General features: G+C 58.5%; 1 protein-coding gene across 4 annotated transcripts in view; it reads right to left on the bottom strand.

Annotated features, from left to right (window-relative positions):
- The window catches only part of SORCS2 (sortilin related VPS10 domain containing receptor 2), a 422,409-nt gene that overhangs the window by 21,765 nt on the left and 387,599 nt on the right, over positions 1 to 13,045 (bottom strand). For all 4 annotated transcript variants that reach the window (XM_059165935.1, XM_059165939.1, XM_059165918.1 and 1 more), the window contains exons 12-16: positions 10,644 to 10,720; positions 7,882 to 7,973; positions 6,854 to 6,961; positions 851 to 971; positions 14 to 147 (exon numbers count right to left, since the gene is read on the bottom strand). In XM_059165935.1, the coding sequence (XP_059021918.1) occupies positions 14 to 147; positions 851 to 971; positions 6,854 to 6,961; positions 7,882 to 7,973; positions 10,644 to 10,720 (532 nt within the window). The remainder of the gene's footprint in view (positions 1 to 13; positions 148 to 850; positions 972 to 6,853; positions 6,962 to 7,881; positions 7,974 to 10,643; positions 10,721 to 13,045) is intronic.

The following is a 13,045-nucleotide window of genomic DNA, read 5'->3' as shown; positions in this document are numbered from 1 at the left end:
GCGCGTTCCTCACCAGAGGAAGTCCGACTCCCGGCACCTGCACACCCGGGACTCCAGCGCTGATGTGAAGCTCCGCCCCTTGATGCACCAGGACGTGGACTTTCTCTTCCGGAAACTTCTCTGCTGGCCCATGATGCAGCGGTCGCCCTGCCATGGGAACGCGGGGTGAGGACTGGCCGAGAAGGGCCATTGCCCTCCGGTGGCTTGGACTGCTGTTCATGCCCGTCCCCAGAAAACAGCTGAGTCTCAACATCCAGGCAGCCATGGGGGACAGGGGTGAGTTTCCTTTCCCAGATGGGGAAACAGGACCACAGCAGAAGTGGTGTGCCTGAGGTCAAGCGGGGGCAGCCTCTCTTCCATCCTGACCCACAAGCATCCATTTAGCACCCACTGTGTACACTTGTCCCCTGGGCCTGAGGGGTCACTGTGCTGCTGCTGCTCCAGCCCTTACCTATTTCGCTTAGTGTGACCAGTCTACCTTTGGTTCTAGAAACATCTATGTGTTTGAGCTTACGGGGTGGGGATGCCCCAGACCGTCCCCCCGCCCCCGTCAGGGTGTTTGGTAATCTATGACACAGGCCCCGTGCTACCCACCCACCATGTCCCAAGCCCCGGACCCCAAGCACGCTGGACTGCGCAGTGGGGTCACAGCCTGTGGCCCCGTGTCCCTGAACACTCAGAGCAACAGAGGCACCAAGAGAGGGCCAGAAAATCCAGCCAAAGGACTGTGTATCTCAGGGCTGCTAGGGTTCTGGGGGCCTCTTGGAGGTGAGGCTCCCAGTGCCACACAGGACGGGGGGTGCACGGGCAGAGGAGGCCACCTCCTGCCCCAGCCCGGGCCCCGGCCTACCTTCAGGTCGGTCAGGTCCCAGGAGCCATAGTCCTCCTCACTGCACTGCCTGGAGAATGAGGGCCGGAAGTCCACCTTCACCAGCTCCCAGTCGGAGCGGAAGCTGATGTGGCCAAAGACGCTAGGGAGGGAGGAAGAGGGAAGGGAAATCCCCTTAGCCCGGCCAGTGCCATAGTGGGAACCACTTCCCCTCGGGGCCTCAGGGCTCCCCGCTTGCAGGCCCAGTGACAGCTCTCCTGCACTCTCCCAGAGTCCCAGCCAGCACTGTGCCCAGCCGTCTACAGGCCTGTGTTCCTGGTGGTGGTGCCCCCAGGGTCCCCACAAGGGTCACACACTGTCTGCGGCTCGCGGATGGCACAGGTGGAGGTCACCCCCCACGGTTCCTCTCAGTGGACAAGGAAATGGGCACAGTCGTGTCAGGAGCCCAGGCCACCTAGCGGCTGCCTGGGCCCCCCAGCGGCCACCCGGGCCCTTCTATGGCCTTCCATGGCCCTTGCTTCTGTTCCACCAAATGACAGGGGTCAGCTGGATGCAGGGTGCTTCTCTTGCCTCTGTTGGCATCACCACACCGGGGGTCTGACCCATAGACACCCAGGCCAGCCTCACGGTGTGGGAGGGGTCTGTCCGCAGATACTGAGGTCACCGTGCCAGGGACCTGAGCCATGGACACCTAACTCTGCAAAGCTGGGCCACAGGCTGTTTTTTCCAAGTGCAACCAGCCATCCAAGGAAAGGTAACAGGCCACCATAAGGGGTCACCGTAGCAGGATGGGGAGACCCCCCAGCCTCATGCTCACCTCCTGTTCATCATGTGGCCCCAGCCTTGGCAAGTGGAGAAAGCAGGGCAATGGCACACCACGGGTGCTCTTAAAAGGCCGGCTGCATATGGGGTACCCATGGTGTGCTAGGGGTCCCTTCTATGCTATCTGGTCTAATCCTCACCACAGCCTCATGAGACAAGTCCACCCCTATCTCACAGAAAGGAAGACTAAGGCACAGAGAGGTTGAGTAACTTGCCCTAGGTCACACAGCTTGCTTGGACCATTTCCTCTCCCTCAGCCTGTAGCAGTCACTTGCTGAGCACCTACCATGTACCCAGATCCCTTCCTTTCTTCAAGGACTGCTATTTCAGGGGCTCCAAAGACCACCACAGAAGAGGGGCCTAGCCTGCATTCCTTGGGTCCTACCCCAGTCCAACCTGCCGCATTTGGGATATATCACCAGAGGTTGAGCATCTGGGTGGCGGAGGTGATACACCTTGTTGTATTCAATCCCCTTTCAAGCAGGTTAACAGGGACGGGATACTTGGGGAAGGGCAATCATGACCTGGAAGGATCCTAACCCCATTCTAGGATGGTAGGTGAGAAGTGTCTTGAGTATTTTCTTGGGGACCTGACAGCTGTCTCTGAAGGTTTGAGGCTAATACCAAAGAGTTCTGCTCTCACAGGGCAGCCCTGTGCCAGGCAGGCCTGGGTCAATGCCCCGTTTCCTGCATCTGTGACCTTGGGCAGATTCATTCTCTCTGTGTACCCATTTCCTTGGCTTTAGAGTGGAGACCATAGCTCTGGCCTTTCAGGACTACTGGCAGATTGGCAATGGTTTGTGTGGTATGCAGGCACACAACAGGGGCTTCACCCACATGCACACGAAGCAATTCCTCTGCTCCCCCAAACAGGCCTTGAAGTAGATAGATACTACAGTCTTTATTTTGCAGATGAAAGGCCCCAGCTCTGCAGGCTGGCCGGGGGCCTCCTCGGGTCCTTGAGGCGCCTGAACCTCCTTTTGTCCCAGCCTTGACCCGCCCCTATGGTCAGCCTTGTCTCCTGTCTCCCGAACAAAGCCTGCTTGGCTTTACGGAAACAGAGTGTGGGGATCCTATCTCAATAGAGACACTCTCTAGGGAGCACTCATGGCACCCCCTGACGCTGCGTGGGCCTGTCTCCCTCTTGAAAACCACGTTACCCTGAGAACAGCGAGTGCACATCGGACGTGTGCTGACACGACCCACTGACCGCGTGCGAGGTGCTGGCTCAGCGTCTCATCTTCTCCTTTCCCAAACTGTGAGGAATATACTGCTGTCATTCCCACTTTACAGACAAGGAAACTGAGGCTGGTCAGGGACCTCCCGAGGATGGCACAGCCAAGGCCACTGCCCGGAGGAGGAGCCCTGTCAGCCGCTGGGGCTGGGGTGAGGTGCTGGGGAAGCACAACTGGTGCTGGCGGGGCGGGACCGTCCCAGAGCACTGTCCCCACCGGGAAAGTCTCAGCCTCACTGTGCTCCCGCCCTGATCCCAAAGAGGCTGGTTGGGTTGATCTCCATAGTCAGCTCCAGGCAGGCCTCCCCGAGCCGCAGCTGAAACGCAGAAATATCTGTCACCCGGTTCATTCTGAGTTTTAGGATGAACAAGCCCAAGGCAGCCTGTGAATTGCCTCACGGTTAATAGGAGAGAAGGGGCCACGTGGGGCAATGTGGGCCAGGGCCCCCCCTCCGCCCTGTAAACAGCCCCCCTGGCCCTGGGCGCGGCGCAGGAGGGGCGGGTAGGCAATGGGGAAGCCAGCTGGGGGGAGCACGTCCAGAAAGGCGGCGGTGGCGGGCAGCTGGGTCATGAACTTTGGGTAGATCTGGATAAAAAAGTCACCTGAGAAAATGTTCTCAACTGTAGGACACAGGACAGCAGGGGAGAGACAGAGACATGGAGAGGGAGAGAGAGACGCAGAGATACAGAGAGGGAGAGAGGAAGGAGCAAGGGCTGTGGGGAGGATGCCGGGTCCCAGCGAGGACGCTCCCACAGCCCAGAGACATGCACGTTTGCGCTCAGGTTCCCGCGCGTTCCCTCTGGTGCCATATGACTGGCCGGTGTCAGCGGGCGTTTGGAAAGCATGTGGAGATGCGGCTCCGTGACGGAGGAACCCTCCTCCTTAACAAGTTAGAGCACCTGCCTGTGAATTTGGCCATTGGCATTCTGGGGAGCCAACACTCTGTCTGTGGCCGAGAGACGAAAAATAGGGCTGTTTGGGGGACCAATCCCAGTCCTGGTGCTGTGACACGTGGATGCAGGGGCTCGGTGTCCTGAAGCGCCAAGCCCAACGTTCTACAATTGAAAGTGTCCCCATTTCTCAGCTGGGGAAACTGAGACCTCTGGCCCAGCAGGCTTGCCACCCTCAGCACTGGCATTTCTGCGAGGCAGACAACAGCCTTCTCGTCACACCCCAGACGGAGAGCACTGCGTCAGACCCCAGGCTGGAGCCCTCCCTCCGCTTCCCACACAGGCTGACACCCTGCTGCGGCCCTAGGAGGAACCACTCCCCCGACCCAGACCTGAGCCTGCGAGAACACAGATACGCGGGGCCACAGAGAACATATCACGTCCCCAGGCGGGGGCATGGTGGGGGCTGGGTGTTCGGGGAAGCACCCCAGCCAGGGTCTCCAGGACAGCATCACGGGGTCGCCTCCAGCTCCGGGAACCAGGCAGAGCTGAGGTGACAGGGGCCCCTTGCCTGCCACTCCCTCGGTGCCGAACTGCTGAGATTTAAGCACCTACGGAAGTGAGGTGAACGCCCCCTCTTCTGTGGACATTTCTTAGGAGGACAAAAGGACATGACGTAACAGCCAGTGGGTGCTCAGCAAGGCGTCCCCAGAGCCCTTGCCCAGGGGTCACACTGCTCAAAAGGCTGGGAGGGCACCACGCTGCCTCTGCCCTGGTGACAGGAAAGGTCCTCCCTCCACACCTCCTCCACCGACGAGGGGTCACTGCGCTGGATTTCCACCTGCCAGGAATTCAGATGGCTGCCTACCCCGATCATCTCAAGCGCCCAAGCGAGGAGCCCACACTCACTGCTTCCTGGCCTGACCCATGCCATCCGCAGCTCCCAGAAGCCTGGGACGTAGGCGCAGAAGTGGGGTGGTCCGCGGTGGTCAGTGGTGGGGGACTGTCCAGGCCCGTGCTCCCAGCCACACCCCCCAGGTAGCAGAGGAGCTCAGGGCTCCCTTCCCCCAGTCTCCCTGCTAACGGAGGGACAGCCTAGCCCTGCTCAAAGCGGAGGGAGACCCAGGTGGGGCAGGCAGTACTGTCTGTGCTGGGCGGTTTTTTTGCTATTTTGGGTCTAAGGTTGGGGGTTCATCCACGTAGGCCTCTGCAGGGCAGTGGGGGTACGGCTTGGAGGCCCCCTGGAAGCTGGAGGGCACACAACATGTTAATTGTTCTCTAACCAGGCAATAAAGCCAGCCCACTGCAGGGCACATGGCCCCCCCAGTCTGCGCCCACTGGGACAGGGGTCCTGCTGCCGGCTGCTCTCCTGGCCAGGCCTGTCGGTTCCAGGAGACACGGAGCCAGGCAGAGCAGATGGGCCATCCAAATCCTAACGTGGGGGAAGCACTGACTCCTTCCCTACCCACAGCCCGTCCTTGAGCCTGTGTCTTATCCACTCCATCTCAGTTCAAGGTCAGCTGCCCCAAGATGCCCAAGACGCTGCCAGGCCCCAGCACAGCCCTTCCGCACCCCACCAGCTGGCCCTGGGACACTGGCATCGTTCACACTAGTGAGAAAGGGGGCCACTCTCTACTTAAATTCGACGTCTGCCCACCGGACAGCCAGCTCTGGGGGTCCTCGGGATCCTTGGTGGCCAGAAGAGCTTGCGGCCCATGGCGGGCCATGCTGGAAAGACTGGAGAAGCGCTGGCCTCCGTGGTCTCCGAGGTGTGGAGCTCAGGGGGCCCGGTCAGCGGGAGGAGGCGCTACACTTACCCCAACTCTCTGGGCCTTGGGGAAGCTTCGGCCCCGTCCACCCGGAGAAAGAGAATGCAAGCAGGCTGACTGCACGCAGTGAGTCGGAGGTCTCAGTGGAGACGCCCTGTCCACGACCCGCAGCCCCCGGCCCTGAGTGGAGCAGGGAAGGTTGCGGGGCCCTAAGAGAGCTTCTTGGGGCTGCCCCAACCATTTCCACAAACTGAGGGCCGTGAGTAACAGAAGCTTATTTTCTTCCCATCCTGGAAGCCATGAATTTGAAATGTAGGTGTTCACAGTGCGGGGCCCCGACCGCGGGCTCTAGGGGAGGGTCCCTCCTGCTTCTTCCAGGGCCCAGGGCTCCGGGCAGTCCTGGGATTATGGCCCGCACATCCCCCCCAATGTCTGCCTTGGGTCACTGTCTGCCCGTGGGTCTGTCTGCATCTCCCCCCAGGGTAGTGTGACCTCCTGACATCTGCAAAGACCCTGCTTCCAAATGAAGTCCCAGGTTCTGCGTCGCTGTGTGTTCTGGGGAACATGGTCTCCCCAGGACAGGTGTCATCAGTAAAAGCAGGTTATGCCAAGCATGGCCAGGCATACCGAGAATCGGGGGGCTGTTAGAAATTCAGAATCTCAGGCCCCGTCCCGGTGCTTGGATCAACCTGGATCCAAGGAGGGCGGTTGCCCAGGAAGAGACTTCAAGAGCTGGAGCCCCTCTCCCTGGCATCTGAAGGCGTGTGGAGGGCAGTCAAGCTCTGCTCTCTCATATCCGAACAGGGCTGTCCCTGCACCCCTCTTCACTGTGTCTAGGGCAGAGTTTGGCCCGGAGTAAGGTCTGGCACCCCTGTGGGTTGGCAAAAGGCCTCAGAGCGCAGAGCTGCAGCCCCAGAGCCCAGCCTGCCCCCGGCTACAGCCTGGTTCCACCCCACATGGGCCCGTGTGTGTGTCAGGTCCTCCCTGCGCAGTAGGCCTGGGAGCCCTTCGGGGTGCCAGGAGCTCATAATAATAATGGTGATGATGAGGACAATAGCTCCGAAGGCAGCTTGGAGCAGTGGACCGGAGCTGCCCTTGACCTGGTTCCAGCCCTCACCACCAGGCGATCGTGGGCAGGGGACAGACATCCCTGGGGGCGGGGGGCGGGGGGCAGGGGACAGGGAGACAGGAGGAGGCAGGCGTGAGGTTGGAGAGGAGACGAGGATGGGGAGGGAGGTGGGAAGGCCAGCACTGAGCGCGCCCCGGAGCAGCAAGGCCATCTGCCCGTCCCCTTCCCGTGGCACTCACGTCATGACCAGCGTCTCATCCCCCGGCTCACTCAGCAGCCCGTCCACGAACACAGAGGTGCTGGTGAAGTTGTGCGTGCTCCAGGTCAGGCCCTCATCCACGCTGAACCTGCAGAGAGCGGGGAATCACCACCGTAGGCAGGCAGGAGCATGACCCGTGTCCCTGGATCCAGCCCTGCCTGAGCCCCGAGGCCACCGCTGCCCAGCTAAGGGGCTGTGGGGTCCTAGCAGCCAGCTGCCAGCACCAAGGGGCCTCCACATCTCCTTAGTAACACTATGGCCAAGAAGTTCCACGCGTGTTGTCTGAGTACCATGAAGCTGCTTTGCAGCCTGTGGATGGCAGTTATCAGGGTCTTGGAACATCCAGGACAGCCCCACGTGATGCCAGAGCCCAGCCCAGGGTTGCCAGGCCAGGGACAGAAGCTTACTACCTCCCAATGCATTGTATCATGGTGTCATAAGATTGCAGTGCAGAAAACTCTGTTTCAGACTAAAGTAATTTTGACTTCCTGGCAGCTCCCCCACCTCTGCCTTCTTCTTCTTCTTCTTTTTAAGATTTTATTTATTTATTTGACAGAGAGAATGAGGGACAGAGAGAGAGAGCATGAGGCAGGGGAGGCTCAGAGGGAGAAGCAGACTCCCCGCTGAGCAGGGAGCCCAATGTGGGACTCGATCCTGGGACTCCAGGATCATGACCTGAACTGAAGGCAGGCGCTTAACCAACTGAGCCACCCAGGCGTCCTCTGACTTCTGAATCCAGAGTTCACACCTGCCCTCAGTCCCCCACAAGCGCCCTTCAGAGGTCTGAAGCTGATCCAAACGCCTTCTCACCTGGGCACATCTGGCTGGCTTCCTTGCCTGGCCCTACCTCCTCCGCTTGACTAACTCATGTGGATGCTCACACATCACCTCCTCTGGGAAGCCCTCTCTCCAGCCCCCCTGACCATGCTGCATTGCTATTCCCTGTTTCCCTGTGTCCCAGTGCCTGGCCCTGCCCCCACCCCCCATGCTGGGCCCCTGTGGCGTTACTTGAGGATCTTCAAGGGGATGGAGGTGTCCTTGATAGCTGCGATCACGCCGCCGTGGTCCAGGTAGAGGACGTGGTGCTCCTCCTCGAACACCTGCAGAGGGGGCGGGTGACACCCCGAGGGCAGGTCACTCTCTCTGGGGGCAGAGCTGTCCATGCACGGGCTGGGGGTCACCAGCAGATGCCAGCTCCCCAAGGCAGGGCCGGCCCGAGGGCTCCCTGCGTCCCCCAGGCCCTCCACATGCTGTCCCACGCCATCTACACTCCGTGCGTGAGAGATGACTGAATGAGACCATTGAGGTGAGAACGTTGGGAATAAACACCACAGGCAGCCTTGGCACAGGAAGGGCTCACGCATCAATACAGTGGACGGCATGAAGGCAAGAAAAAGATCAGGGAGTTCAGCAAACCTCTATTTGACAGTAATCCCCAGCAGATGTGCCACCTCCTCCAGGAAGCCCTCCCTGAAGCCAGGCTGGGCGGGGAGTGCCTCTGGGCCCCTAGCCGGGACTCTTACTACACTGTTTGTCCTTGTCACCTCCAGCCAGGGAGCTCCTCCTAGGAGCTGAGCTCCTCCAGCTCAGCTCAGAGGTAAGGGGGCCTGTGCTCAGGGAACATGTGCGGGGATGAATGAATGAATGTGTAAGGGCATGAATGGATAAGTCATCACTAAGTCTCCAGGTGACAAAAGTCAAGCAGCCCGGACAGGGCTCACATAGGAGGAGACACCTCTGGTGGCCTTGGGATCGGTGCTCCAGGTACTCTCCGTCTGGGTGCTGGAATCCAGAGTCAGAGATGAACGTCTGGGCCCCAGGAATCCTGGGGCGCTGGGGGACAACAGGCCAGAGGGACAGAGGCCCACCCGAGGAAACTGAATTCCCAAGCAGTCGGGTTTCTCCTCCAGGAGAGAGAGCTCCTTGTTCCGGGGACTATTCAAGGAGCTGCCTCTCTGGGACTCCCAGGCTGCCAGGCACGGTGGCAGAACTATGCTGGGTCCTCGGGTTCTGCTGGGGGCCCCTCACTGCAAACACGGCTGTCTCCCCGGGGGCACTGGTCCTGTCGCTCTGAACTTACAGAAGCCTCTGCTGGCACCGTGGGCACCCAGCTTCTTGCTCCGTGGGGGGCCTACTCCACTTTCTTCCTGGGGTGCTCAGGCCATGGAGCAGCGGCATGTGGTCACGAAACCACTGTATGTGGGTTCCCGGGGCCTGGCTGTCCCAGAGCAGGAGCAGCTTCTACCCCAGGCCCAGGTCTCATACCCGCTGGTGCAGCTCTGTGTGTGCAAGCTGCTGGGGGCTCCTCCCCGGAGGACAGACAGCACTGACGATGTCCGCTTTCCTCAAAGATGGGGGGGTCTCCAAGCTACCCCTGGACACCCCCCAGAGCGACTCCACTCCCATAAGCCTGGGACTCTGCAAGAGGGGACACGGGGGTCTGACCCCTATCCAACGGGGTCGTTCTGTGGCTCATCAGCCCCCAGCAGCAGGGCCCAGGGGCAGGAGGTCTCCCCTCCCCATTTCTCCCCACTCCCCGCCCCCCCCCCCGGGGCTCCTGAATGTCTTCTGGTTTGTTTTTTGGGTTTTTTTGTTTGTTTGTTTGTTTTATCATCCTAGGAAACTCGTGTTTTCAAAAGCTCACGTCCATCAAGCAGTATACACGCAGTCATCCGTAATTCATATTCTGAAATCTCTCCTCTCAGACACGAGTTATACATCCTTCACAGTCTGCATGCGCCCAGTATGCTGTCCTGCCTTGGGTGACCGTCCCAGCCCGTCCTCTGCCACCCCTCCCCCCCACCCCAGCTCCCAAACCCACGGAGCACCTCTCCTCTCCCCGGCTCCGGCACCCCTGCCCCCACCCACGAAGGCCAGGACCCTGCTCTGCCCCGACCAATCCCCACACTTCCGGAGCATGGAATGCCAGCAAAGGGCAGGACAATAGGGGCCACTGGGAACACCTTCCTGTTGTTGTTTTGAATATTCAGACACCTTGTCTGTTTCACCTGGCCTCCTCCATCTAACAGGGGGCATGTCTCTCTAATAAATGGAGGGATGGTGACCTTTCAGGAAGTTCAGGCATCTTTCACGGGCTTTCGTGAAATAGAAACATTCTAGCACAGTAAGTCTCTTGTGCCCTTTTCAGAATTCCTTGTTTCTTGCATATTATTAAAAACGTCAGGGCCTTACACGCAGGCTGCAGGTAAACAGGGTACCTTCGTGGCTAGCGGCTTCCCTGCTTTGTTTCTCTTCTCGGGCCCTCCCAGATGCCTCCCAGGCCCCCCCACCCAGACTCAGCAAGGGCCCTGAAGCCGGCCCCTCCCCCAGATTCTCCTTCTCTTCCACATCTCTGCTCTCCCCCAACAGCCGCCCCCGATGGGAACCTGGGGAGCACCGCTGGCCCCCCGCTTCCTTGCCTCTAGGCTCCCAGGAGAGCTCAGCCCCAGCTTCCAAGGCCCCATGTAGCATGAGCCAGGACCCCTCAGGCCTGGCATTTCCTCCCATTGCTTAGAGCCTGATGGAAATGGGTCTGAGCGATCGAAGATGCATGTCAGATCTCTAATTCCCCAGCAGGGGCTTACGCAGCAGACATGAACACCTGTTATGAGGAGCTCCCTGTCCAGCTGGGCAGGCTGGCTGCAGGCTGAAGACTCACGTCTTGGGACACGTCTGGGGCAGGGGAGCAGGGAAACCACAGATCGGACGCATCAGCAGGGGTTCTCGGCAGAAAGTGTGTGTGGCGGGCGCCAGGCCCCCAGCCTCCTTACCTGCCTCCAGGTATGGCCACAGTCCGACGTGATGTACATTTCTTCTTTGTATTCCACCAGCTGGGAGCCCAGGTTACCTGGTTCGGAAGAACAGGGGCAGGGTTGCCGTTAGGACCAGCCCACTTTTGGCCTCACGGAGGTCTGTGCCTAGACAAAGGCCCACGTGAGAGTCGAGTGTGTGCTAGGTCTACATCTCTCACACCCAAGCTGCCTGTGCACATGCCCTCTCTGCATTTTTCGTATGCTGACTAGCCTGTGGAACCACTGGGCTTGGGGCCTGCATCCCAGTCTATGCAAGGAAGGATTAACATTGCAAGAAAAGCCAGTGTCGGGCTGGGCTGGGTGCTTCAGGAGTCCACGGGGAGTGAGGGGTTCAAAAACAATTGTGGAGGGCCGATCAGGGAGTGGTGAAGAGGACATGCTCCAGGTGGGCTGGTATGGGGTCGTGGCGGCCCCTGACAGCCTTCACACTGGGTCAGGACACAGCTGGGTTTGCATTTGGAGCTAGCTCCCTGGGGCAGCGGGGCGAGGTAGACCAGAAGTCCGGAGCAGCATGAGCCATACAGGTGAGAGGCAGGTTAAGCACCAAGGAATTACTCATTAAATATGTTCAGTGATATTTGGAGGAATGTGAGGTGGGCACCAAACCATCTATCCATAGTTTACTTAAGCCCAGTACTAGGCTGGCTGATGGGTCACCACCCTCAAGGCCCCACTCTAGACTCAGACTTAAATCCTGGGGTGGTACCAGAGTGGGAAGATGCCCAACTCAGTGTCCAAGACAATCCCAGCCTACAAATAAGGACACTGAAGCCCTTTTGGATCCTAGCCTAGAGTCCCAGAGGCCTCTGTCCTGCATGACCTGGACATCACTGGCCATTTTGCTGCATTGTTTATGGGGTACTCTCAAGAGCATCTTATCCAGAGTTGAGTTTGTATGTCTTTGGAAGATTCCAAAGGAGATGGATTGTCTTCAAAGAGATGAGTGAATATGAGTTCTAAGCAGAGTGACAGTTTCTGTGCCTGTCATATTAGCTGAAGTCCAACCAACCACCAACATGTCCATCCATCCAATCATTCATCCATCCATTCATCCATCATCTAACCATCCATCTATCCATTATCCATCCATTATACACCCACCCATCTATCTACCCATCATCTGCCCATCCACCCATCCATCCATTCATCATCTATCCATCTATCCACCCATCCATCCATTATCCATCCACCCATCCAACCATCCAACCATCTAGTCAGCATCCATCCATCCATCCATCATCTACCCATTCATCCATCCATCATTTATACATCCATCCATCCATCCATCCATCATCTATCCGTTCATCCATCCATCATTTATCCATCCATCATCCATCCATCCATCCATCATCTATCCATCCATCTACCCATCCATCCATTATCCATCCATCGATCATCCATCAATACATTCTTCATCCATCATCCACCTTCATTAGTTTATCCATCCATCCACCCATCTGTCATCCCTCCATCCCCACATTTCTCTTCTTCATCAATCTCACCCACTCACCCATGCCTGCATTTGTTCAACACCATTTGCTGAGCACCTGCTCTCTGCCCAGCCCCTGTGCTGAGCCACAGGGGGTCTGAACTGAATAAACCATAGCCCCAGCTCCTAGAGAGCTCTCAATCCAGCTGGGAAAGAAGTATGCCATGCAATTGCACACAGAGTCAGGATATCTGGAAGCCCATGGACTTGTGACAGCAGACAGGGGACAGCTAATGGGCCCAGGAAGAGAGGACATCAAGAGGAGACTCCCACAGGGAGTGAACTCCAAGTTGTGCCTGGAGAGACAAATACGTGCTGGCCAAGAGAGAAGGAAAGGGTGTGCCAGACGGAGGGAACGGCTGGGTTAATGGCATGGAGGTGGGAAGGCTCACAGCAGAGGTGGGGGTGGAGGGGCAGGTGCTGAACCAGGTCCCCTTTCCCTGCCTGGCAAACCTACGGTGCTGAGAGATGGCCGTGAATGCATGAAAGGAGCAAGTTGAATGAATGAATGAATGAATGAATGAATGGAATGACGGGGGTGGGAAGGAAGGAGGGCTGCCCTTTTTCTCCGCAGCACGGCAGATGCCAGCAGACACGCCAGGATGCACACATGGCACACGGAGCTGCACGGCGAATGTCGCGGTGTCAACAAGACTCAGCAGGCGAGCTCCTGTGATTTTGTGGTGCAGATGTCTGTCTTCTAAGGGACGCTATCTGTTTTCCTTGCTCCGTCTACCAGAGCTGTCAGGCTGCCAGTCACCCAACAGGCACTGGGGGAAAATAAAGGGAAATCCACAGAATGTGTCCCCAAGCTGTCAGAGCAGAAGGGCGTGAGCAACACGGAGGCGGTGCCCTCATTTTACAGATGGGG

This window comes from Mustela lutreola, chromosome 1, assembly GCF_030435805.1.
Source record: "Mustela lutreola isolate mMusLut2 chromosome 1, mMusLut2.pri, whole genome shotgun sequence".
In the NCBI taxonomy this organism is placed as follows: Eukaryota; Metazoa; Chordata; class Mammalia; order Carnivora; family Mustelidae; genus Mustela; species Mustela lutreola.
The sequence above is the reverse complement of the archived record's forward strand: the minus strand, read 5'-3'. Positions and strand labels throughout refer to the sequence as shown.